Source organism: Mustela nivalis (genome assembly GCF_964662115.1).
Source record: "Mustela nivalis genome assembly, chromosome: 11".
Classification (NCBI taxonomy): domain Eukaryota; kingdom Metazoa; phylum Chordata; class Mammalia; order Carnivora; family Mustelidae; genus Mustela; species Mustela nivalis.
In genome coordinates, this window is record NC_139030.1 from 95,537,242 (window position 1) to 95,563,364 (window position 26,123).

General features: G+C 45.8%; 3 protein-coding genes across 5 annotated transcripts in view; 2 read left to right on the forward strand and 1 right to left on the reverse strand.

The window, feature by feature from the left end:
- PLEKHM3 (pleckstrin homology domain containing M3) overlaps nucleotides 1-26,123 on the forward strand; it is a 1,279,556-nt gene that overhangs the window by 230,928 nt on the left and 1,022,505 nt on the right. The window lies entirely within an intron of this gene.
- On the forward strand, nucleotides 5,212-12,166 carry FZD5 (frizzled class receptor 5). Its single transcript, XM_082690016.1, has 2 exons — nucleotides 5,212-5,344; nucleotides 5,634-12,166. Exon 2 carries the CDS (start codon nucleotides 5,897-5,899, stop codon nucleotides 7,667-7,669), a length of 1,773 nt encoding a protein of 590 aa, XP_082546142.1. The 5' UTR covers nucleotides 5,212-5,344; nucleotides 5,634-5,896; the 3' UTR covers nucleotides 7,670-12,166.
- CCNYL1 (cyclin Y like 1) overlaps nucleotides 16,947-26,123 on the reverse strand; it is a 37,119-nt gene continuing 27,942 nt past the window's right edge. For 2 of the 3 annotated variants that reach the window (XM_082690048.1, XM_082690047.1), the window contains 3 exons: nucleotides 24,323-24,489; nucleotides 20,680-20,842; nucleotides 16,947-19,179 (listed from right to left, as the gene is read on the reverse strand). In XM_082690048.1, coding sequence (XP_082546174.1) covers nucleotides 19,063-19,179; nucleotides 20,680-20,842; nucleotides 24,323-24,489 — 447 coding nt within the window. In that variant the 3' untranslated portion in view covers nucleotides 16,947-19,062. The remainder of the gene's footprint in view (nucleotides 19,180-20,679; nucleotides 20,843-24,322; nucleotides 24,490-26,123) is intronic. The other variant, XR_014300433.1, reaches the window with a different exon arrangement.

The following is a 26,123-nucleotide window of genomic DNA, read 5'->3' on the forward strand; positions in this document are numbered from 1 at the left end:
ACTGGATTCTAGATGAAGGCAGAGCCCTCCGTGTTTTCACACATCGGACCCCCTCCACAAGAGACCACCCCAGAATTGAAGATTCATCCTAGTCCCCAGGAGAGGGGTGCAAAGGAACAAGGGGACTTGCTTATCTCAAGATTTACCTTCTGGTGGTTCTCGGGACCCTCTCTGCTGGGCTTAACTTGCAGTCTGCAGTTGATGGCAGCAGAGGCTTTGGAGTTGGGAAAAATCTAAGTCGGAAGGTGTGTAACCTTATAGAACAAATTCCTCGTCTAACTTCAGTTTCATCTATCAGACGGAAATAATATCAGCCTTACCAGGTTCTTGGGGGTAAAAGAGATTATACAGGTAAAAATGTTATTATAGTCCTCACTGTGGTTAAGGGTCTCATCACTAAATCACAGTCCTGTTGCTTCACCCAGTTTTGCCCACAGCCCAGACAGACTCACATGCAATTAGACGGCACTTTCTCCCGAGGAGTTCCATTTACATACGGATGTGAATAACCCTTTCTGCAGAAGATCCCGCTGGATATGAGCTTGGGGGGACAGAACCATCTATGGTTAACAGAACCACCTATGTCAGTCATTCTTGACCCTAGCCCCAAATCAGGATCACCTGGAGAGTTAAAAACAAAGCAGCAAAAATAAAGAAATAAACAAACAAAACCAAAATAACAAGATCTCAGAAGTCTCCGAACTAGAGATTTTTATTTAATAGGGCCCAAGCATCAGTGGTTCTTAAAGCTCCCCCACATGCTCATAATGTGCTGTGGAGAGCCACAGTTCAATGTGGGAAATATTAGTACTTCCATTTCCTCTGGGGGCAGAGAAAGCTTTTACTTTGCTATAATCCCCACCATTGGAGGAGGAAGAAGGACTAAAGATCGTCATAGAATTATTCCACTTATAATGTGAATAAGACATTCTCATTATGCACATGGAGAAAGGACTTATCCTGTTAATCTTCTGGTCAGTAATGCGGTTTCTCACCTAGAAGTGTCTGATCTGCTAAAAGAAGTGATCAGAAATGTGCTAGGATGGGTAAGGAGCTAGTCTGGAAACACCTGTGTGGGATTCATGTTGGCTGGCGGGGTCTCTCCTGGGCCAGTCCTGCGCACGTTCACACACTCATTGGCTGGTCGCGCTTGGATTCAGGGCAAGTGAAATGATCCCTACTTTGGCAAAAATTGAGCTGATGTCTAAGTACCGGAGATAGCTGCTAACAGCTGAGTGTGTGCTCATACATAAAATACATCTAAAAAGTGTAATTTTTCCCCCAATATTAAACTAATATACACAATAAAATATCGAAGATTGGGAAAATAGAAAAGTAGAATGAACCATAGTAGAAACTAATAATAATGGCTAAGACCTATTACATAGTTACCAGGTACTAGATGAGGTTCTAATCACTCTACCGTATCAACTCACTCACCCCTCACTACCACTCTATTTGTATCTCATTTTACAGGGAAGGAAAGAGCACTTGGAGCTGTTAGATGGTTCAACTAGTAAAGGCAGAGACAAGGTTTGGACTCATGCTGTGTTTAACAGGGTATGGCCAACCTCACAGACAGAGGTCATAGGGATTCAATGCCAGTTGCTAAAGTTTAGAAAGTTAATCTCACTCATGTTGTCAGTCACTCATCCATTTATTTCATAAATTTTTTAAAAAAGATTTTATTTATTTATTTGACAGACAGAGATCACAAGTAGGCAGACAGGCATGCAGAGAGAGAGGGGGAAGCAGGCTCCCTACTGAGCAGAGAGCCTGATGTGGGGCTCAATCCCAGGACTCTGAGATCATGATCTGAGCTGAAGGCAGAGGCTTTAAGCCACTGAGCCACCCAGGTGCCCCAGTTTATTTCATAAATATTTATTGAGGGCATCTATGTGCAGCATACTGTTCTAGGCCTGATTACAAAAACACCGAAGAGTACACAAAGTCTACCTATCTTTCCTAAAGCATTGAACTCTCAGGTGTCTCAACAGAATAATACGCATAGAAGGAACACAAACCTAGTAATATTAAAAATGCTCCAACTATTCCCTGGTAACCAAATCCAAAGCCAGTACCTCGAAACTTTGGGAACATTACACACTTCTTTGGTGGAATGGTTAGCAATGTCCTCTGTATTTTCATCAGTTAAAAAACATAACTCAAACAGTAATTTAAATTGGATTTCATGAATTTGGCTTTGTAGAAACCTCTTTAACATGGCAGCTGTGTCTTCAACTCAGAAATTTGGCTTCTTGGATGGATGGATGGATGGATGGATAGACGAATGGCTAGATCAAAGGACAGATGGGTCAATGAATACAAGAGAATGCTTGGCAACGTTCTAGGTGCTAACAAACTGCACCTTTAAAAGATCATGTAGTATTATCCAGCTTGTTGAATAATAAATTATGACTCAGGAGAACATTTTGATTTCTATCCTTTCAATGGGCTAGATAGGCAACCTCAAGCCAGTTGTTACAGTTCCGGGTTCCATCTGATTGTTGTGAGGGGTTCAGTGAGGTGATGTAAATGAATTACTTAGCGGCCTAGCACATGTGAAACAATCAGCATGTTTTAAACTGCTTTTAAATTGAAGTAATATATGTAAAAAGGCAAAAATTTAAATGATATCCCAAAACTACACAATACAAAATAAGTCTCTTCTGGGAAAGTCTTCTGCTGTTATTACTACTATTATTAGAGACCTCCAAGCAAAAATAACATTTTGCTCTTCATTAAGAGGAGAGAGGTTTACAGACCAGTGGATAATACTGTTTGAATCAGAACCAAATGAAATAACACAAGTATTCTGGCCAAATTCCAGCCTGAGTGATTAACATTCTCCAACTTCAAATAATTTTTATTATTAGCCACCACTTGTCCATCTCCAATAATACACACGTTGCATAAAGGGCACAGAGTGAGACAGCACTTGCTTGGCATGTTCACAGTCTGCACATACTTTCCACTAAGGGTTTCCCTTTCTTTTTGATTGCTATTCCATAGCTTTTCAACTCCCACTACTTTCAACCCTGGGATGTTTGCTGACCCAGAGTGCCAATTGTTTCCAAAACACAAAAGAGGTTAAATATGAACACCTGTAGAATTTCAGGGACTGAAAGATGTAAGGTGCATTGTAAACATATTTATTCATAGTTTTGATGCTTGTGAAACAATTGTATTTATTCATTTTAAACTTCTAGTCTGGGATTAATGCACATATTCTTCGTTATTGTCCACAAAGCCTTGTTGATGAGCAAGAGGGAGAGGGCTAGTCTGCAATTCAGTCTCCCAGACTGTACAAACAGGACAGGAGACCGACATTGACTGTTGTCTATCTATCTCAGCTGCTTAGCCCAGTCCTGACTCCCTGAAGTACCCAGGCCCTCCCGCTTTTTTTCTGCCTTCTTCCCAGGGGAAGGAAGGGGTGGGGGAGCGGGAAACAATTCAAACCCTCTTTGTAAGTGTGTGAATGAATTTCAAGAATGCTAAACACCTCAGTCTTCCAACCTAATTAGAACACGTAGAAAAGAGGCATTTTTAGGACATTTAAAACTTGCAGCGTAATAACCTATTTGGAGAGCGCCACTGTGTGTTCCAGCAGCGGGGGCACCCAGCGGGTCTTCTCGCCGGCCGGGGCTGCTCCCTGCGACCTGGCTCCCCAGAGGCGCGCGCGGCTCGGCCCAACAGCAGGCAGCCCCCGGGGGTGGGGGGTGGGGGGCGGGCGTCCACCCATTACCCAGCGGCGAGCCAGGGCCGCTTCTCCCTGCAGGCGACTTCGGGACTGGCTGGGATTTTAAACTTCGACTGATAAAGGGCTTCCATCTCTGGAGTCTTCCTAAGACTGGAAGAAAACCACTTTCTTACCGCCGTAAGATTTTGTGACGACATGCTAAAGTAAAGGGTGAAGGCCGGGGGATACGGAGAGTGCATGGCTGGGGTGCGTGGGGGTTAACACTGGGATGTAGCTGCGTGGGTTCGAATACCGAGTTGTCATTTGAGCGCCTACTGTGTGCCAGGAGCTCGGAGTACCGGGCTGAAGATGGCCTCTGTTGCGGCTTTCCTGGGAAAGTACTAGCTCGGTCGCCTCGGTCAAGTTTCAAAACCTTCGCTCCTTCACCTGTAGGGAGTACCTGTGTCACAGAACCGTGAAGATCTGACATACGAGCGATTAACGCGCTGACACACAGTAGTGGCTCCAGAAGCCTTCGCTCCTCGCAGCGTGAGCTCACCTGGTACGAGGACCGCGCAGAGCGGAGGCAGGTGCCGCGGCTAAGAATGATTCTTCGAGCGCTGAAAGCGAAGGATTGTTAGCTGCAGAGAGAGCTGGAGCGGCCCTGGGAGCGAGGGCTCAGGAGCTAGTCTATGACAGGACGGCGAGCCCTGTCCTGGTGGGCCACCGCGGAGACGTCGGGAGGGACTTCCAGCAGAGGTTTCCCGCCTGGGGTCTCAGGAAGGAGCGATTAGCATTCTCCCCGCCCCCCATCGCTTTCCCGCCCGCTATTGGCCCGCGCTCGCCGCCGGCCGGCTCCGGGCGGGGCCGGAGGGCGCCGGGGGAGAGGCCGAGCCCGCGGGGCAATGGGCGGGGACGCGCGGAGAACGTGGCGGGGCGGCCCACCAACCGAGCCCCGGCGCGAGGGGGCGGGGAAGGGGCGGAGCCTCCCGGCAGGCTTTAGAGGCAGGTGACCCGGGCGGGGCGGGACAGGCCAGTCGGCTCGCGTCGGTGTCCGCGGTGCTGTCGCCGCCGCGCGCCGTTCTGTACCCGCCGGAGGTGGGCGAAAGAGTGAGAGAGCGCGGGGGAGGAGCCGAGCCGGGCGCGTCCCGGGAGCGCCGCCACCGCCCCCAGGCGTCCGCTGGAGCGCGGAGCCCCCTGCAGGGGAGGAGGCGAGCAGCGGGCTGGACGCGGCGGCGGGCGAGCACCATGCAGTGCCGGCGGGGCCAGCGCCGGCTGCTCGCGGTGCACTGAGGCAGCGGGATCCCCTGGGGGCCGCACACCGCCTTCCTCTCGCCCAGGTGCTGCCAGGCGCGCTCGCCCTTCGTCCGGCTCCCGGCCCCCGGCGGAACGCACGGCCTGCTCCTGCTCTGCCCCGCTCGGATCATGCGGGGGGCCCCGGAGGAGGAGAGGGCGAGTGACCAGCCTGCGGCGACCACGTTCAGGGTGCGACCCCCTGTCTGAGACGCCCCCACCTGCTGCCATGTGCCGCATCTCGGATTACCCAGCCTATCGCCAAACTTTCCGGGTGCCAGCCCGTTCTGAGTCGCATTTCTGAGCGAGTGTCCCGGGGTCGGAGAACCCAGGCTGGGGGCCGACTATCTGCTTCTTTCGGGATCCGCGAAGGTGAGAGCCCGCGCCTTCCCTTTTCTCCCCGTTCTTTTCCCCGTTCCTCCGCCCTTTTCCAGGCGGCTGAGCTTTCTGACCCCGGGGTACAGCCCGGAGGGCCCAGCGTGGAGGGAGTTGGGGGAGGTGGGGGGCTGGGGATGGGCTGGGAGTCAGTAGTTTGGTTCCCGGAGGAGGAGGGGAAGGAACGGAGAGACGTTAACTTAAGAGATTTGGAGAGCGCTTGCGGGGACTGTGCCGTTGACTCGCCTCTAATTGGGAGTGGTTGCAATTTTTCTTCTCCCCCCAGCTTCTTTTTTAAAGAGTACTTGCCCTGGAATCGGAGCCCTAACCGTCCCTCCCCACCCTATCTGGAGAAGAGCTGAGCGCTGCCTGCGGAGGCAGCGCCTTCCCGAAACATTTTTTCTTTGGACGGATTTAAGAGAAAAGGAAACCAACAGGTTGCCAGACCCGGCGCCACACACAAGTCGGCGGAAAGGCCGGCCGGGTTTCCCCTGGCTGCGTGGGCCCCGCGCGGGCTGCGGCAGGCGAGGCGAGGGTAGGCAGGGGGCTATGGCTCGGCCTGACCCGTCCGCACCGCCCTCGCTGCTGCTGCTGCTCCTGGCGCAGCTGGCGGGCCGGGCGGCGGCTGCCTCCAAGGCCCCCGTGTGCCAGGAAATCACAGTGCCCATGTGCCGCGGCATCGGCTACAACCTGACGCACATGCCCAACCAGTTCAACCACGACACGCAGGACGAGGCTGGCCTGGAGGTGCACCAGTTCTGGCCGCTGGTGGAGATCCACTGCTCGCCGGACCTGCGCTTCTTCCTGTGCTCCATGTACACGCCCATCTGCCTGCCGGACTACCACAAGCCGCTGCCGCCCTGCCGCTCGGTGTGCGAGCGCGCCAAGGCCGGCTGCTCGCCGCTCATGCGGCAGTACGGCTTCGCCTGGCCGGAGCGCATGAGCTGCGACCGCCTCCCGGTGCTGGGCCGCGACGCCGAGGTCTTGTGCATGGATTACAACCGCAGCGAGGCCACCACGGCGCCCCCCAGGCCCTTCCCGGCCAAACCCACCCTCCCAGGCCCAGCAGGGGCCCCGGCCTCCGGGGGCGAGTGCGCCGCCGGGGGCCCGTCGGTGTGCAAGTGCCGCGAGCCCTTCGTGCCCATTCTGAAGGAGTCGCACCCGCTCTACAACAAGGTGCGCACGGGCCAGGTGCCCAACTGCGCGGTGCCCTGCTACCAGCCCTCCTTCAGCCCCGACGAGCGCACGTTCGCCACCTTCTGGATTGGCCTGTGGTCTGTGCTGTGCTTCATCTCCACCTCCACCACGGTGGCCACTTTCCTAATAGACATGGAACGCTTCCGCTACCCTGAGCGCCCCATCATCTTCCTGTCCGCCTGCTACTTGTGCGTGTCGCTGGGCTTCCTGGTGCGCCTGGTGGTGGGCCATGCCAGCGTCGCCTGCAGCCGCGAGCATAGCCACATTCACTACGAGACAACAGGCCCCGCGCTGTGCACCGTCGTCTTCCTGCTGGTCTACTTCTTTGGGATGGCCAGCTCCATCTGGTGGGTCATCCTGTCGCTCACCTGGTTCTTGGCGGCCGGCATGAAGTGGGGCAACGAGGCCATCGCCGGCTACGCCCAGTACTTCCACCTGGCCGCGTGGCTCATCCCCAGCGTCAAGTCCATCACGGCGCTGGCGCTGAGCTCGGTGGACGGGGACCCGGTGGCCGGCATCTGCTACGTGGGCAACCAGAACCTGAACTCGCTCCGCGGCTTCGTGCTGGGCCCGCTGGTGCTCTACCTGCTGGTGGGCACCCTCTTCCTGCTGGCGGGCTTCGTGTCGCTCTTCCGCATCCGCAGCGTCATCAAGCAGGGCGGCACCAAGACGGACAAGCTGGAGAAGCTGATGATCCGCATCGGCATCTTCACGCTGCTCTACACGGTGCCGGCCAGCATCGTGGTGGCCTGCTACCTGTACGAGCAGCACTACCGCGAGAGCTGGGAGGCGGCGCTCACCTGCGCGTGCCCGGGCCCCGACGCCGGCCAGCCGCGCGCCAAGCCCGAGTACTGGGTGCTCATGCTCAAGTACTTCATGTGCCTCGTGGTGGGCATCACGTCGGGCGTCTGGATTTGGTCCGGCAAGACTGTGGAGTCGTGGCGGCGCTTCACGAGCCGCTGCTGCTGCCGCCCGCGGCGGGGCCACAAGAGCGGCGGCGCCACCGCGGCCGGGGACTATGACGCGAGCGCCGCGCTCACGGGCAGGACCGGGCCCCCGGGCCCCCCCACGGCCGCCGCCGCGGCCGCCGCCTACCACAAGCAGGTGTCCCTGTCGCACGTGTAGGAGGCCGAGGCCCAGAGGGGCCGGGAGTTGAGGGGGGAGGGGAGGTTTTGTTTGGTAGCTTGGCCAAGTTCACTTCCGTTTACCTTCATGGTGCTGATGCCCCCTCCTGGGGCAACTTGGAGAGGGGAAAAGGGCCCTTTCAAGGAGCACCTGTCCCAGGACTTCTCAGAGGGGCTCAGCTCGCATGTATTCCATTTTGCGTTTCTTACTACCTTTTTTTTTTTTTTTTTTTTTTTTAGGGAAACCCTGTTTTTAATTTATATGTAGTTTTCTTAATTTTTAACTTTGTTGCATTTTGGCAACAAAATTTACCTTTGCTTTGGGGGCTTTACAATCCTAAGGTTGGCATTATAATGAAGTTCCGCTTGGTTCAGATTTCTTTGAACTGTGTGGTCTAATTGGGAAAATATATTTCCTATACTTGTGTCTTTTTAAAAAAAAAATGTGAATAGTGAAAGTTTAGGTTGCTATGACTGGGGAGTTGTTGGGTGTGCTTTCTTAGCTTGTTTTCTCCTTTCACTGCTTAAAGTGTCCAAGATGCTTTAAGGTGAGCTGCTTGTCTCTGTTTATAGTCCCTGAATTAGGGGAAACCCCACTTCATGCCAAGGTTAGGGCCCCGTCAAAGTGACAAGGTTAGAGAGTGTTTGACGATTTTGTTTATTTATCGAGCTTCATTTTCTTTTCTGTAGTACTTGTAATCATTCTTATTCTTAACAGCACCCAGCGTTGTCTTGAATAAGTTAGAGGTGGCATTATAGCGTGCCGGTATAAACATTTAGGAAATTGAAAACCTAAAGGATGGTGATTGGTTGAGCTTGAATTCTAGACTGGTAAAATGGCAGCTTTGTGCCAGAGAAGGAGTGGGTGGTTCTTAATAGGCTTCAGTGATCCCATTTTTTTTTTTTTTTTTAAGAACCTGTGTTCTGATTTTGGTCAAAATAAACCCCCACTCCCTTCTTCTGGAAATACTTAGAGATAGTTGTTAAAGGGGCTGCTTTTTTTAGATTTAAGGACTAAACATACCTCCAGTAATTAAGTAAATTTCCAACACTTCTCTTATCTGCTCCACCCAGCCCACCTCCTTTATCATGTTAAACAGTCTTTTTGCTTTTCTTATTCCTCCTCTCCTGGAGAGCTGTGATTAAGAAACCACACCCACCCTTGAATGGGGTGCTTGAACTGGGGGGAGGGAGGCTGGCTACCTGTGAACAAACATTGGCAGCAAGGAGGGAAAAATAAGTGTCCCTGGACTTTGGACTAGTTTAATAGTCAGATAGTCCCAAAGCAGCACAACGCGGCTTTCTGCAGTCTCTCAAAACAAATGACACACAGGATGGATCAGGGTCCTGCTGCTGTAGGGGGAAAGCTGTCCTCTCTCCCCCACATCAGTTTGTTTCTCTCTCTCTCTTTTTTCGTCCCCTGAGAAAACCTATGTATTGATCAGCACACACTTGCATGAACCCACATGCAAATACACATGCACTTTGCTGTTAGAGAATTCTGTTTCTTTTTCTAAATCATCTTAACCATTCGTGTATATATACGAAGGCCTATGTATGAACACACACACACACAAACACATTTCTTTCCTATTAAAGAATTCTGTTTGCTTTTCTAATCTGTTTAACTGTTCCTTCGTGAAGAGTCTGAGGCCATGACTTGGGGAAGGAGGTGAGAGTGCATTGGCCTGCAAAATGCCAGTGACCAGGGTTGAGTGGGGACTATATTTAGGAAGCGAAAACGGCAAAAACAATTGGAAAATTTAGAATGGCTCCCTAGGAAAATGACGAGTCTGGGCATTTGAGCTTCGTTTATACCAAAGTTGGGAAAGTAAGGTTTAAATCCGGGTCAGTTTTTACTTCATGGGTTTTAAGGAAAGACCTGCATAGTTCCCATAGTGAACTGAAACCCTTTGCTGCAGGGAGAAGCCTGGTATTATAGTTTTGCAGACTCTCAAAAGCTGTTTGTGTTTATAAAAATGCACAAGGTAAAATTTCAGTGGATTCAACAAAATTTAGTACGTAGAACTACAGAACTTTGCACATCTTATTCCTGTCCTTACTCAGAAGCTGTGGCTTGGAACCTTGGAGTAGATCCCCTGTCTGAGGGCCAATTCTTCTGTTTTTCAAATGAGGACCTTTTGTGATCACCTTGACCCCTTCCCTCATTTAGTGTGTCTTCCCAGAAATTACAGAGAGTTTTCTGCTGCCTCCAGTCCTTGTGATTAATTTGCATTGTCCCCCTTACATTTTCTTTGTGGAGGGATCTGGAAATGATGCACAGTGTATCTAAAAGTTGTGGCATGAAATGGATAAAAGTGGATTCATTCCTCTTTAAAAAAGTTTTTTTTTTCATTTTGGCAACATGCTAACTCGAAGAGGACAACCAATTAAACAAAACCAAACAGAAAAAGGGTGTTGACAAAGGACACAAAGCCAAGGAGAGGCGATGTAGGTAATGTCTTTTGGGGTCTAGTTGCAGAACCGATTTTAGAGGTGCCCCTTTGTTTTCAGTCTGTGTTCTCACGCCTGCCCTCTCTCCTCCTTCCCTCAAGGATAAAAGCCCACCTGCTTCCCTCAGGTCTTACTACTGCCCACCACCCCATCCCTGCCCAGAGGAGAGAGGTCAGATCTGTTTATGGTCACCTTCTGCTTCTATCCCACGCGCCATTTCCCCAATTTGTATTTTTATTATGCAAACAATCCATACTCCTGAAAACAAATACAGTGAAAGGTTGTGTGTCGCGGGGCAGGGGGAGAAGTCTGGCAACTTCTTCACAGATAGCTTTGTGCCGTTGAAGAGGATTTTTGGTTCCGTTGAATGGCATGCACAGCTTCCAGGCTGTCCCTTTCACGGTTCAGCTTTTAGCATTCTATCACGTCATAGATTGGGGGTGAAGATGTAGAAGGTTATCGAAAGGAACTAATGTGACCTCTTAGTGAATCGGTTAGCCAGACTTTAGGAAGTCTCTTTAACTTACAGTATTTCTCTCCTCACATTTTGATGTTGTCTAAATTGGCTGAAAATAATTTTTCTTGGTGCCTTATTGGTTTATCTTTGCAAACCTTTGTCATCTTTCCACATGACTGTTCGCAATGACAGGCCTGTGTGTGTGTGTGTGTGTGTGTGTGTGCGCGTGTGTGCTGTGTGTAATTGTGCGCATGTACAAGCTTAAATCCTGTGCCGACAGCACTGTTTCCAAGTTGATGATATTCATTAGACTGTTTCCTCCTGGGCCAGGGCTGCGCTAATCCTGACGCTGGGTGCAGGAGAAGACCCCGTGGGTCCCACACTGAACCTGAACAACAGTGGGGGTGACCTGCACTCTCCAGGACAGAATGGGAACCCCAGAGCTAGGAAATGTAGTTGCATATTTTAATGAACTGCTAGCCCTGCTAAAGGGGATGCTTTCACTTTTGTGCTCTACAGAAAGACCAAGGCGGGGTAGGAGGGACAAAGCTTCGAGTAACTGCTTTCTTACACCAACTGTGGCAAAAAGGACAGAGAACATCACAAATCTAGGCAGGTGTGAGGGACAGTGGCTGCGAATCGCCTGCTCCCTCTGTCCGCGTGCCTTCTCTTGCCTCCAAAGTCCAGTCAAGGGATCCTGGGAAGAAAATATGCCTGGAGTGGGGGGGAGGGTGATTCTGAGGGGGAAAAAGCTACCAAGGCATTAAAGCCAGGCAAAGGGAAGGCCGGGTGGAAGTCACTAAGTAACCCGACTCAGAACTCGAAAAGCTTCTAGCAGCTCAGGGACAATTCCCAGGATTTATTTCAGCCGGGATCATGTCCACGGTACATCATTTTGAGACAGTAGTACTCCAGGTTGTTAGAAACTGTATGTGTAGTGTGTGTGTGTGTGTGTGTTGTGGATGTGTATATACGTAATATATATTATATATATGAGAGATTTAGTGACTTTCGATACGGGTTTGGTGCAGGTGAATTTATTACTGAGCCAAATGAGGCACATACCGAGTCAGTAGTTGGAGTCCAGGACATTCAGTCCTTTTTCTGATTTTCACGGATGCACAGTGCCTGTCGTGCCTCCTCACTGTCCTGTCAGATCCAGAACTCACAGGTCGGAGCCAGCAGTATCCTATTTGGAGACAATCAACTTGACTCTATAAAGCATTATTGGCAGATGATTATAATTCTGAATCCATAACATTAACAAAAGGTAACCCAGAGCATCTTGATTAAGAAGTTTTTGTTTCTTGTTTGGTTCCTGGAAGTCCGTAGAACAGCAGTTGTATGTGGTTATGTTAGTCTCAAGATCCTTCATTTGCTGACCTTATTATTTCAGAAAAGATTTTGTATGTATTATATTTGTGGGAAGGTAAAATAATGGTTTGAAATTTTTATCAAATATGGAGAGTAGTTATTTATGAAAAACAAAGAAATGTCTATTTTTGTTTCTTTGTTCCCAATTGATGTAGATAAATTTTAAAGTGCATTAAAGCAATGGTAAAGAAAATAAAGAGATGCTGTACACGTCTTTTTCTCCTCATGCTTTTATGAAGACACACACTGCTTTCTAAGAGTACCTGAGCAGAGAGATGGGTTCTGATTTCATAATCTGATTTCTCAAATGTGCTTAAAGCGGCAGTGTTTTCATTGATAGAAAATTCAAGCAAATTCCAGTCACCAGAAGCAAAACTAATGGAGACATGTTTTACTTGAATATTCTTCATAGGTTTCTCCTGCCGATCCTGTGACTGAATCGTGATTCACTTGAGGAAATGAAGGGAAATACACGTAAGACCCGAGAGATTGCCCGAGACTGTGTTCTAGTTTATCAACCCTCCAGCTGTACTCTCAACTCAACCTCTTTGAGTAGGGGTGACACTGTTGTTTTGTGTTTCCACTTGGGGGGCAGGGACTCTCAAAACTGTTTACAGTCATTCAGCAGTTAGACCCCCAACTTGGTAGTAAGCTCTACATACAAGTCAGGGAGCCCAGGTGAGAGGATAGAAATTGCTCTGGAGTTGGCATGTCCCTGATAATCTGGACAGAGGCTCAGTAAACCCGATCCCATCGTCAGAGGACTTTCTGCTGGCTGCTGCTTCGACAAAATGCAGATTAGCTCCCAGTCAGCAAACCACTGCCTCCAGTTCTTGTCTCCAGCAAGGCTCAGGGGCCTCCGTGAAGAGGAGGAGCTGGGTAATTAGGAGCTTAAAATTTTGTTTGGGGGAGATAAGACAAATCCGATAAGAGGTGAATAATGATATGAGAGTACGTAATTTAATGTCAGCGTGTGTGCTATGAAGGTTATCAGATTCCCATAGAAGCTGGGGCAGTTGGGAGAAGCAGAACTGAAAATACTCTAGGTGAGCTGGATCCTGACAGAAGAGCAACAGTACCTTTTGTGTACAGGACTCTGGTTGGCGTGTCTTCCCGGGGCTTTCACATTGCTTATTTTCCCGCGGCGGGAAAGGGGGTCAGGGCAAAGCCATAAGCTGGAGCCAAAAGGACTGTAGAAACTTAGCAGGTTGGAGAAACAGGTGGGTCCAGAGTGTTACTGGAATCATTACCGGAATTACTCTTTTAGTGATCTAGAGGTCTTTAACTGGTCATTAATGAAAGCGGGATTGAGAGGCAGTAGGAGGGTTATGCCTAAAGGCTTGGCAGCTAGATGGCTAGGGATTCAAGGTCCAGCTCCACCATCTACAGGCTCGTGATCCTGGACATACTAATCTCTGAGGATTCACTTTTCTCATCTGTGAAAGTGGAATAATAGTACTTACTTATGGTTAAGAGGATCTAAAGCATTAGATCAGGGTAAGGTAAGGCAAGGCTGAAGCCACTGGTCAGTCATGGAATGGAAAGGTCATTGATAGAATCTTTTGGGGTTCCTATTAAAAAATGTAGATTCATAGACTTAAGCTCCAAGAATTGAAATTCAGTAGTGCCCAAGCTGCTGACTCCTCCCCATCGTCTTTTTAGTAAACTTTATTTTGAAATTATTTCAGGTTTACAGAAAAGTTACAAAGATAATCCAGTTCTTACATACTCCTTTCCCACTTGGCCCTAATGCTAACACATCGTTGTAGTATGCTGTCAGAATGAAGAAACCAACACTGGCACGGTACTGTTAACTCCAGACTTCATTTGGATCTCACCAGACTTTCCACTAATGCTCTTTGTCTGTTCTAGGATCTGATCCAGGATTCCACACTGCATTTAGAGAAGCTTCATTTTTCATAGGCCCCTTCAGCGGATGAGAGGTAGGTGGTCCGGGGACCGTATCTTGAGAAATAATAGGACAAGTAAAAGCACCGATCAAGGTCAAATTGCCCCATCCTCATGTTGGGCAGATGCAGCTTTGAAGCAGAAGGGGGTACACTGGTGGAGGGGTAGATCTAGAAGGCTGGTATTAAAAAGTTGGAATGGAATCCCCTCCATGAGATGAGGGGCTACCTTAAGAAGTGAGGCGTCTGTTCCTAATGCTGGATGAAATGAGTCTTGGAGCTGTAAGGTGGGGATGCTACCGAGACTAGATCCACCTTGGGTTGTGGGCAGATCAGAGGAGTGAACAAGGGCACAGTATATAGCGAACAGGTGCTTTGCGGAAACCAGGAGCTCTCTCAAGTAGGTGACTATACTGGATTACAAGGGCCGGGTTAGCCCGGAGCCACATAAAATCCTGTATTTCCTGGAACCCTGTAGAAATGCTTTGGAAATGGGTCATAGTAGTAACTAACATCAAGCATTGCCACTGGACACTAGCAGAGGGGGGATGATCTTACTGAGGGAGGACCCTAATCGGGGGTGGCAGGGGGACACACTGAAGATCTGCTTTTGAGACTGTTCCAAAGTGAGGAGATAATGGGGCTCCCATCTGGGCTAGAAGGTTTGTAGAATTGAGAGTGGTAAGATGAAGGAATAGATGTTTTAAGAAAAAGTCGCTGGTGGGCGCACCTGGGTGGCTCTGTCAGTTAAACATCCAACACTTGATTTTGGCTCGTCATGATCTCAGGGTGCCAAGATCAAGCCCCACGCCTTGGGCTCTGGGCTGGGCATGGAGCCTGTTTAAGATTCTCTCCCCGCCTCTAAAAAAAAACCACTCAAAAACAAAAAACTAGCAGAATAATTGGAGGTCTTGAAGTGGATGCCATCGATACCTTCTTGAGGACCTTGGGTTCTAAGGCAATCACTGAATTTCTCTAATCCATTCAGATTTAGTTCCTTTCCTAGAAGTTTTAATCATTAAAACCTAATTTTTTCCTTCTTAAAAGAATGTTAACCTTTTCTCATTTGTTGTTAGATTCCTCTTCATTTCTATATTATTTCATTCTTAATTCTTTCTGCACCCTAGAGATCCCCAACCACAAACTGGTATTCTTAAAATTTGCATCATATTAAGTACATGTTCTTAAAAGTAGTGAAAAATTGCCTCTGAAACCAAGCTGCTTGCATGTGTGATCTGCGGGAATTGGCTTTGCTGAAGGGCTCCTAGACCGTTTGCTCTCTTGCTGTGTCACTGTAAGACTGTACCCTTTATCATGCCAACTGCTAAGGAGAACTGCTGGCATGAGCGATCAGAGGCGACATAAATGGTTGACTTTAGGTAGTTGAATCCTTACCGTGATAGATGCTGCATGTCATCTACAGATTCAAGTGCATTTCCAAGTAGCTCTGTCCTCAGGAATGCAGCTTCTGGGTGAGGCAGCAGTTGTAGTCATTTCACATGTGAGTAGAGAGAAGTCTTGGTGATGAAAAGATTTTGGCTAAGTTGTACGCTGCAGCTCAGCTTATCCAAAAACATTGTATAATACCGATATAGAATGAATGGTTCTTCCATAAATACTGGCTTCAGCATTCTTCTTTTAAGGGAGTTTTTTAAGGGAATTCAGGGAATAGGGCATTTATACATATAGGGAAAATAAACCAAGCAATGAACACTGAACTCTTATAAAACCAAGATTCAGTGGTGTTGGATTTCAGTTGGGCATACATGGGGTACATTAAGAGTAAATGTCAAAAAGAAGGTTGTGGTGGAATCTGATAGAGCACGGAGAAAGTTTCTCTTTAACCAGAAGCATTAGACCTTACGAATGTCTTAGCAGAGCTATGTGGAAACTGCTTATGAACAGCCATTTGTCAAAAATGGCAATTTCATTTCGGTCAGACATACATTTCAAACCTTTGTCTTTTCCTTGTAAATACCTAAAAACTCAGTTCCCAATATATCAGTTAAAAGTTTCACCGAAGTTAGTATTCCAATAAGGAAAAAAACTAAAACCGAAGATAAACGAGGTTATTTTTTTTATAGTCTTATTTGGGGAACAAACTCTAACTCGGTGTAAAGCCCTAAGAAAACTGCCATAGTTACTACCCTCCTTGTGACCAGTTTCCATGCCCATTATTTGTCAGGGATGTGTGTTACTTTTACCCCAAGTTGACTCAATTTCCATTTATCAAGATGGCTGTACTGTCTTCTAGAATTCAAGCCAAAAGGGAAAGAACAGTTTGTGATTCTGCCGATCCTGGCAACTTGTTCTTGAAGCTAGTCCTGTCCAGCCTCCCACCCAAGACCTTTATGTCGCCTCTGACTGCTCATGCCAGCAGTACTCCTTAGTAGTTGGCATGGTCAAGGGTACAGTCTACAGTGATTTGTGACAGGTTGCCCTTCTAAGTGAAATCAGATCATTTAACCTCATCAGCAGTTTATCAAGAACAAAGTGATCAGGTGAAGATTGGACCTTAGGTAGTGAATTAAGGTGGACGAAATTACAGCAAGACTCTCGGGGTTTACAGAGCCTCGCTTACCCTGGGTGGCTAAGGTCTTCAACCTTATTAAGATCTGCCATATTGCTCACTGAAATGTAACTTTGAAAAGGGTATTTCAAAGTCCAAATATGTGGGTTGTTTCACTTTACAACAACCACAAATCTAGTTCTATTTTCTTTCCTATGTTTTAACTGCTTAAAATCCTCATATAACTCACATTGTTTATGCACTATTCTTGTAGCTCCTTCTCTCTGGTATACTCTACCTAATTTAACCTTCCAGTCTTGGCACAACAATGAGCTGCAATGCCTCTGAGTACTGTGGCCAGTGATTTTAAGTGTGCTAACTGATCTTCAGGTTGCAAAGAGCAGAAGCCAAAGAAATATATGATAACACTTAACTAGAGGCAAGAGTCAAATCAAATTATGGTCAGTTTGAACTTGCTTTAAGACCCCACTCACCATTAGAGTGGACAGAAAAGCACTGAAGTTAGGCAGAGATGTAATGCTATGTAAACTGAAAGGTTACAAACACACTAGCCGTATTTTAATTAAAATAGAGTTTATTAGCTTTTAATATAAACATGAGGAAGAAAAACCACGTAAGTTGTAGCATTCTTTTCAAAATAAAACTGCAATCAATACTTGAATCTCCAAGCTCCAAACTCCATAAACAATGTTTTTTGAGGTGGTAGATTGTAGTATTTTATATACTGTTATTTATCATTTGTGTGTCTGTCCTTTAAAAATGATGGAACCTGCAGCACTCAATATAATAATGAAGACTTGCTATATGGAGAAAGTATTCCTGGCCCAGAAATGCTATGTTTACAGGCAAAATTCCTAGGATTACATTTGAGAAGGTAGGAGAAAGATTTCACATAGTTAAGAACACTTTTTTTTTTTAAACATTTCAAGTTTAAGTGACATCATTACCAATCTCCTAAAAGATTGATTACTTAACTCCCTGCCCTTTAAAGCCTGAGGTGAGGGTTCCTCTTAAACAGCAGGACTCGAAATGAGCCCCCCTCCAGCCAGGTTACCGGGTAGGCTAGAGGAGCTGTTCCAGATCCCCTACTTTCAGTGACTACTATTAGAGTCCAGTTCCTTTTGGTTTGTTAGATGTGAATTATCACTGCTCTTCATACTCTTTACTAATGTAGGAAAAAGAAATTCTGGTGACCAAAGCAGGTAAGCAGCACAGCCCTGCAAAGAATGATTTTAAAAAGGGGAGGGCGCGTCTATGAAGATACAAGGCATCCCTCCAGGCTTAGTGCAATTTTAAGCTTTGATACCTGTGGAAGGATGAATGCTACACAGTGATAAAACACCATTTGAAAGTTTAATTATTTCTTGGAAACCTACCCAGTTTTGTAAATTTTAAATACTAAGCTTTTCATTTTAATTTTTTTTGTTTTAGCCAATGTGTGCCATCTTCAAGAGGGGCTGAAACAAAAAAATTAAAATGAAAAGCTTAGTATATGAGGTTTTTCATTTTAGTATTTTTGTTTCAGCCAATATGTGCCATCTTCAAGAGGGGCTGAAACAAAAATACCAAAATGAAAAGCCTCATATACTAAGATTTTCATTTTAATTTTTTTGTTTCAGCCAATATGTGCCATCTTCAAGAGGGGCTAAAACAAAAATATTAAAATGAAAAGCTTCATATTTAAAATTTACAAAAGTAGGTATGTTTACAAGAAACAACTAAACTTTTAAATGATGTTTTATCAGTGTGTAGCATTTATCCTTCAGCTGTGCCCCAGAGGGCCCAAGCACACTAGGTTAAAGCTTAAAGCTGCACTAAGGTTTTCAGGACACCTTCTTTTCACTACCTGCTTGTTACCACTGGACCACCATGTTGGTTGGCATTGTGAAAATATCTTTAAATACAGGTATTTAATAAAGAGGAAAATCATCAGAAAATGAGAAGCACCATTATTATAGTTCACAAGAAATGCAGCGTGGACCCAACAGAAGTAGATAATCATCGATAACATACTTTCTCTGTTTATGACCCTAAATATACTAATATGGTAATAAGTAGTGCTTGCAAAGAATTTGACTGACAAGTGTTATCCAGCAGCTTTTTGGTTTAAACTGATTGCCAATAATGACTAGCAGCTTCAGTGATAAAGTAGGAAGAACCCTTCAATACCTAACACAATGCTACAGTCTGTTCCTAAGTGGCTTTATGAGTTGTTAGGAGTCCCATGTTTTCACGGTTGGTAATACTGCATTGATGCTAAAGAAATATGCAGCAATATGGGGGGAAGGGGCAAGAAAAATAGGAAAAAACGTAAAAGTTATATAGTTAGTGTCTTTAAAATTTAAAAATTTAAGCTATTAAAAAAAAACCTCACTTAGTTCACAGCTATCAGCCTACATAGTAAGCAGATATCCGTGTGTGGGTTGGAGCTTTTGCTTTGGAGTGGTTTTTGTAACTCTGTTTACATTAAAAAGGACAAAAGAGTGTGTTGCATTAACAAGGTCCCATTCTTTCCTGTGACCATAATCCTTGCGGTCCATGAGTTTCTTGAATTCGAGGTCTTTCTTTTAGATGAAAATACTAACTTTGCTGGTTTTTGAGCAGGAGAGGTGGTATTTCTCCAGTCCCTGTAGATTGAGGGGTTCATGATGTTACAACCCCTCCCTTCTCCCTTAAGAGAGGATGGCATTAGAGCGCTGAATACCAATGAAGTTATCAGCGCTGAAAGACCTTCTCATAGCAGCTCTACACAAGTCTTTGTATTTGTCTTCACACAATCTTGAAATGGCCTGGGAAAGTCAATCAAAGAGAACACAAGAACAAACTTTTAAAAAGCATTCCAACCTTGGGCAAAAAAACCCAAAAAAACCAAAAAACAAAAAAAAAAAACCCAAAACCAAAAAGCCTCACTGATAAGTCACACAGTCATACTCCTTCACATAGTTCAGTTACTGCTCCTTTGGATTGTGGAGGTCTACATTCCCAGATTCTGGGGATGCTACTTTCTGACAATTCACTACGGTAATATCCCTTAAAAGGCTATAATTAGATCACTGGGCAAGGAAGAATGTGCTTATTTACAAACTGGGTTCCAAAGATGTCAAAGGTATTCTGGTAGGCTCCTGACAGCAATATCCCCTGTTCCCTGTCCACCTGTTTGTCAACACAGTGAACATCAACCTGGGCAAAAACCAGTGTTTCTCAGCCATTCAGCTTCTAGTCTTCATTGGTTATTATGTCCTCTAAGCAGATTCTAACAGGGCAGGCATGTCTGGACCTTATTATTAGAAGGTCACAAGTCTAATGATCGAAGCACCAAAAAGTGCTCTTTCACTTGCACACTAACCATGGTAGAAAATACCTGACTGAGAACTACACCAAGATACTACAAGAAGTGTCCATTTTAAGTGTCTCGAAATTTCAGTTGTGAATACTTTTGCTGTAAACTCACTATAAGCTATAAACCATAATTCCTTTGTCTCATATCCTTTACCATTTTCATTAAAAACCCACAGGCTCTCTACGGCAGTAACTGAAACACAGATACAGTCTAAGTCTCAGGTGAGCCACAGATGCTTTGTCTAATAAACTCATGGGACTGAACTGTGGCACCTGGAAAAGACACTGGCATGAATTTGCAAACTGAGTAAAAGACTGTTAAGGACAGTGAGTAGAGGGGCACCTGGGTGGCTCAGTCGATTAAGCATCTGCCTTTGGGCTCAGGTCATGATCAGGGTCCTGGGATGGAGCCCCCATGTCAGACTTCCTGCTCATTGGGGAGTCTGCTTCTCCCTCTCCTCCTGCCCCCCCACCATGCTTGCTCTGTGTCTGTCTTTCCCCCAAATAAATAAAGAAAACCTTAAAAAAAGAATGGCGAGTATGTAGATATGATTGGGGATACAATCATAAGAAATTATGTATATTGATACGATTAAGGATACAATTATAAGAAATTATCTAGATATATATGATTGTATGATTATATGGAAGGATAAAGTTCAAATGGAAAACCATTAACATGTTAAATTTGAAAAAAAAAGGTTAAATTTGACTGAAATATTCTGAATTATGGTCACAGAGGAAATATCTACATGCCTTTTAAACATAATGGGAGATTCTTACATAAATCATAAAAGACACAGGAAATATGCCACCAAAGGGTTAATAAACTCTTCGATGTGTTAATTTCAGTCTTTCCGTTTTGCTAATCACTGCTTAATGAGCTTTAGCCACAGATGCTGGTTTTAGTGGCCGAAAGAAAACCCTAACTAACGATTTCACAGCCTTACCTCTAGGTTTTGTGCTCTTTCTTTGCTAAGAGGAGCAAATAGAAAATTCAAGTTGTTGTCATCGGCTAAGGAGCGAAGGTCAAAGTAGTATTTGGCATAAACACTGGCGGGAACATTAATATTAAACTGAAGTAGCTCCAAAAAATGCCTTTCCATCTCATTCCTGGGGGAGGAGACAACAAAACCAACACAAGACAATTTTAGTCAACTGGGCTATCTTCAAAAATATCCTCCTGCGCTACGGGGAGGGCTCTAAATTCTGTTTTGGAACAAACAGAGGCTCCCAGTGGATTAGTACACTAGCGTTCAAACAAGGTGCAGCTATTTGTGGTCCTTTCTGCATCCCAGCACTTGGAGCCTGGGACAAGGGGGAAGAGGTTACGGCCCTCTTAGGCACTCCTGCTGCTGACTCAGGGGCTCATTCTTCAGAGTTCCATTAGTGCAGCTGTACGATTCATGCTCCACGCTCGCTCACAAGGCCCCGCTATAGTGATCAGATGAAAGGAATGATGTATGCTGTTTATTAGCTCTGAAGAACTTGGCAGACATTTTCACCGGGCCGATAACAGGAAGGGGCTTATTGAAGTAGAGACGCGCCAACAAAAGGAGTGGGCACATCACCACGGCAACAAATGGACCCATCGAGAGTCACTGCTATTATCTCTGGGGGGGAAAAACTCTTGAAGCAACAAGGATTCATCTCAAATAAATAAATAAATAAGCTACACTGCATGGAAAAAGGAATCCCCTTCCCCTGCCCCAGTGCATAGGGCTATGTCAAAGGGCACACATAAATGCACATCTCCGTGCACCTTCATTTTACTACAGCAAGAAATGTCACTCTGATAGGACAGGATGCACTTTTTTAAACTCTGGAGGGCAGAACGATCAAAGAGATGTCTCGGCTTGACTAAACTCACTATGATGTGACCTCTGGTCGAACACTGGACTCAAACAGCCTTTCTCTCATGTTGGGAATGCAACCCCAAGATGTGGCGCCACCCTCTTGCCAGAACACAACGAGCACACCCGCAGGGGGCGAGTTCAGTAAAACAGGAAGGGAAAATGCCGGGAGCAGTCCTTGGCTCAGTCCATGACCACACGGGCTCACTTGCCCAATATTAAATAAATATCAAATTGACCACTTTCACAGTCATCCTTTAGAGAATTCCATTAAAATGCTAAGTACCCGAACAAACATGAGCAGCTTACTTTATAACGTATTTGGTTTCTCGGTTTTAAAGTTTTAGTATTTTATCTGTTGGATAGGTCAACAAATGATGTTCTCCTGTATGGTAGGGAGAGCATTCAGAATATGAGCAGAGATGAAGTTCTCATTTGTTGAATTTTAAACCCAACTGAACCTACTTCCAAATTTAATTTCCTGTTCATATGGCTGTAAGTCTATAGAAATGTAAATCAGATAATGTTTTGATAATCAGCTAATCAGGACTTAATTTACTACAGGAATAAATGCACTTCACTATCCCTTTTATATTTTCTCCGCTAATACATTTTAATTGTGTGGAAATACAGTACTTCATAGGATTAACATGTCTATTAATAAAGGTTTAATCACTGGAGAGAAGCATTATGCCTATAGAATACGCATCTTCTGGGTTTTTTGTTTTTTAAATAGCCAAATGGCTGAATAGCACACCATTTACAGGCACAGCAGATCTTCTGAATAGCAGCTGCTCAGTTTAACTTATTCTTTTGAAGGGGAATATATTCTAAAGCATAGATGTTGGAAAGTTTGAAGAAAAAGCTGATAGACACCAATTCTTCAATTTAGACTCGAAATGAGACTACTACAAATCGAAGTCAACAGCAGGGGGACAAAACAAATGTGTATTAAACACTTTGTTGTAATGCTTTCCAATTTCCAAAGATCATAAACAAAAGCAGCCCATTATTATCAGCATAGCTCCGAGTGCTGCTCTGTTGACACACACAAAGTATTGCTTGGAACTGGTCTTCCCGTAGCCAGACACTGTCATCACTGCTCCTGGAAACTCATTCTCGCGAGCTCACACACTTCCCAGCATGTTCTGAGGTTTTGCTAGAATCAGAGCCCCAGCCAGCTTCGTTGAAGGTTTGGAGAAAATTTCAGGTGCCACCATGGTAGGGCTAGGGTCTGTGATTACAAATTTTTCTTCCTTCAAGGCACCAGAGTTTGCAGACAGATGACAGTGTCTCAAAGTCACTTTAGTTTCCGCAACTTCCAAAAGTACTTTTATTTATTTCAAATCCATTATTTGCCATTACACCATTTGCTACCATGGCTGCAAGCAACATCTCCACGCCCACTCAGTTTCCACTATTATCAAAAGCCATTCGGAGAAGCACCAACAATCACTGGGCTCTTCTAGTCACAAGTATCCTCATTTCAGTTGTAAATATGCACTTCGGTAATTCTGAATGACAATCTTACCTAGAGTAACGGGCAAAGGTAACAAAAACAAACTTGCCACTGCCTGCCATGATCTTAATCTTCCTACGCGGTTCTGTATAATCAAGACGTGTTCTTCCACATTTTCCCAAATGCCACCCACAAAGACATTTTCACTCTCAGATGGGCACTCTGAGAATCTACTGGAAATACCTCGCTGGCTCATCCTGCCTACCACCCTCAGGGCCCTTCCCGGAAGCCAGGGTGGCCAGATCAAAAGCCCTTGTTAAGTCTGGTGTTTCATGCCACCAGCAAGGAGCCCCCTCATGGCGGATGGCAGGCCCCACAAAGCGCTGCTGTGGTTGCTGAGTGCCTCGGGAGAACTCTCGAATACGAATTCGACAGGCACTGGTGATGTCCCAGTGCTGCTTTTCAGGACTGCCTGAGAAACAGGAGCTTCCTAACTCCTCAGACCTACTTTTAAACAAGTGCAATACTCCTAGTATGGGAGGAAGTAGGAACACTGGGATCTGAAACCTTCATACGTGTGGCCACTTTCGTACCACGGCTTCTTTAACAACGAACTTCAGGTAAGGAGAGAATGACTGACAAAAGCTGACTCAGATTGAAGAACCTCTCAATGGTCTAGAGGACGTAAGACCTTAACAGTGGCCAGAACATTTTAAAGGTCGGTCATAGGCTTCTTTAAAATCAACTCGAACTGTAGACAGCTTTAAGAAAGCCATGAAGATATTCATAATACTGTGTTGCGCGTAAGCCAGTAAAATGTATGCCAAAACCCAGCAGAAATTCAGGGCCACCTGGGTGGCTCAGTGGGTTAAGCCTCTGCCTTTGGCTTGGGTCGTGATCTCAGGGTCCTGGGATCGAGCCCCGCATCGGGCTCTCTGCTCAGCAGGAAGTCTACCTCCCCCTCTCTTTCTGCCTGCCTCTCTGCCTGCTTGTGATCTCTCTGTCAAATAAATAAAATATTTAACAACAACAAAAAAGGAATATATACACATCAATTTACCAAGCAGATTATTAAAACAACAACACATCAAGCCCTACCAATCAATGATGGGAAATATGAATTGTTATACTGTAGCTAGATAGGAAGTCTGTTATTTTATGCCTATTTCAGTTCTTTGCACAATGTAACCTTTAAAAATATTTCTTAAAATGTACACCTTACCAGAGCAATGGAGGTACTGGAAAATGGTTAGAAAGTTCACCCAAACCTTATAAACTCACATGTCCTCAACTGTAATGTCCTTGAGGATCTGGCAGTAGTCCACATTCCATACAGCCTGATCGTCCCAAACCTTGGAGGCAAGAAGAATGGCTCCCAAAACAATTCTTTTCCAGTTAGTGGGACAAATGTCGATCTCAGCATAAGTTAAAAGCCTTTCTAAGTAAACCTGCAAAAGTAGAGCACTGGTCTTTGATTTTAGTTCAGTTTAAAGTGCTGTGATAAGAACTGTTAGGAATCACAGATTTCATCTGTTTTTGACATGCCTTTTATTCCTACAAAGGTCTACAAAGACTTGGCCCCGCCGGCCAAAGCCAGAGGCCGGGTCACAGTTGTAGGTCAGATACTTCTGTTGCCTACTCTGCCCATGTGGATTTCCAGCCTTTGTCGCAGGAATGAATGGACATCTCAGCAAAGGGCATCTTGAAGGCAGGCATTGGGTTATTAACCTTCCCATTCATAAAGGGAACTGACTCAATACAACTGATTGCAGATTCAAGTTGTTCAATAAGCCCTTGAGTGCCTATCCTGTGCAAGGTACCACAGCTGGCTGGTCATTACATGGCCATTTTACATAATACTTGAATATGTAAAACCCTGAATAATACAAAGCACATTTTTGCCTTCCCCTTTTCAAAGTAGTCCTTTTGTGGCACAAGCCCGAGGACAGAAACTGGTGGGCAAGAGAGCCCCCCAGTGGCTGCTGTGTGGTGCAGCAGGACAGCAAGCACAAACAGGTGTGCTGTCAAGTAGTCCCCCTCATAGTTAAGTGTCTTTTAAAGGAACATACACTCATACAAAGGAGAGTCCTTCTCTATGCCCTCATTTTCACATCACCATTATCATCACTTCACGATAATTCGTTTGTTACCTGCAGCTTAGTCAATTCTGTTGGTTTTAAAGTGCTAACAGAGCCCCAGGTTCTGTACCCTGGGGCTCCTCTAAACCCAATGTCCGTGTCCGGACGTATCTCCCTTACAGTAGCAAATGTCTGCTCCAGCAGCCCCGGCCAGAGTTAACAGCCGAGTAAAGACTACAGAGGTAAGCGATAATTTGTTGTTACTTCAAAGAATTCTCTGCAGAAGAGTATATATGCCATTTGACAAGAAAAATCCAATTTTAGAGTGTGTTTGTTGTCTGAAGGCTGTCTGATCGCCAGCTCAGATTTGCCAATATTTTCCAAACTCAACTGTTTTTAAAAACAAATGGTTCTGGAACATTTTATGTCCTCAGTGAAATTCTGCTCCCATTCCCCCAAATGCAGCTCTCTCAGGGGTCCTAAGAATGAACAAGTTGAACCTATAAGGTTCAACTCTACTTTATGGGAATTAATCAGAGGCACTTCCACAACACCGGCAATCTCTCAACTTCCTCTCTACCCTCTTTATGGGAAACTTGGGATTCGCCCCGCCTCACTGATAGCACTAGCTCTCCTGTGTCTGTGGGAATGAGATCTTCTTTTTCTCACTCAAGTAACTCTTGGATGAGCCCATCCCACTTGTGCGAAACTGTTTACACAATTTCTTTTTGGAGACTTTTCTTCCCCCTCTGCCAGAGGTTCCCCCTGCTACGACCGGATTTATACTGCCCATGGCTCCTCTCATTCTGCTCACACAAAAGGCCTCGTGCTGGCTTCCCACCTCCCATCAGCTTCTGCACCTGTGAGAGTGCCCTCTGCAGCTGTCACTCGTGAGCTCCCCTGTGCCTTCAGCCCAACTTTGCACTCCCCAAGCCTTTCCTAGGAACCTAAAGGGCAATCTACTGGCCTTGCTGCTGGGGCCTCCATTGGACTTAACCCTGTTC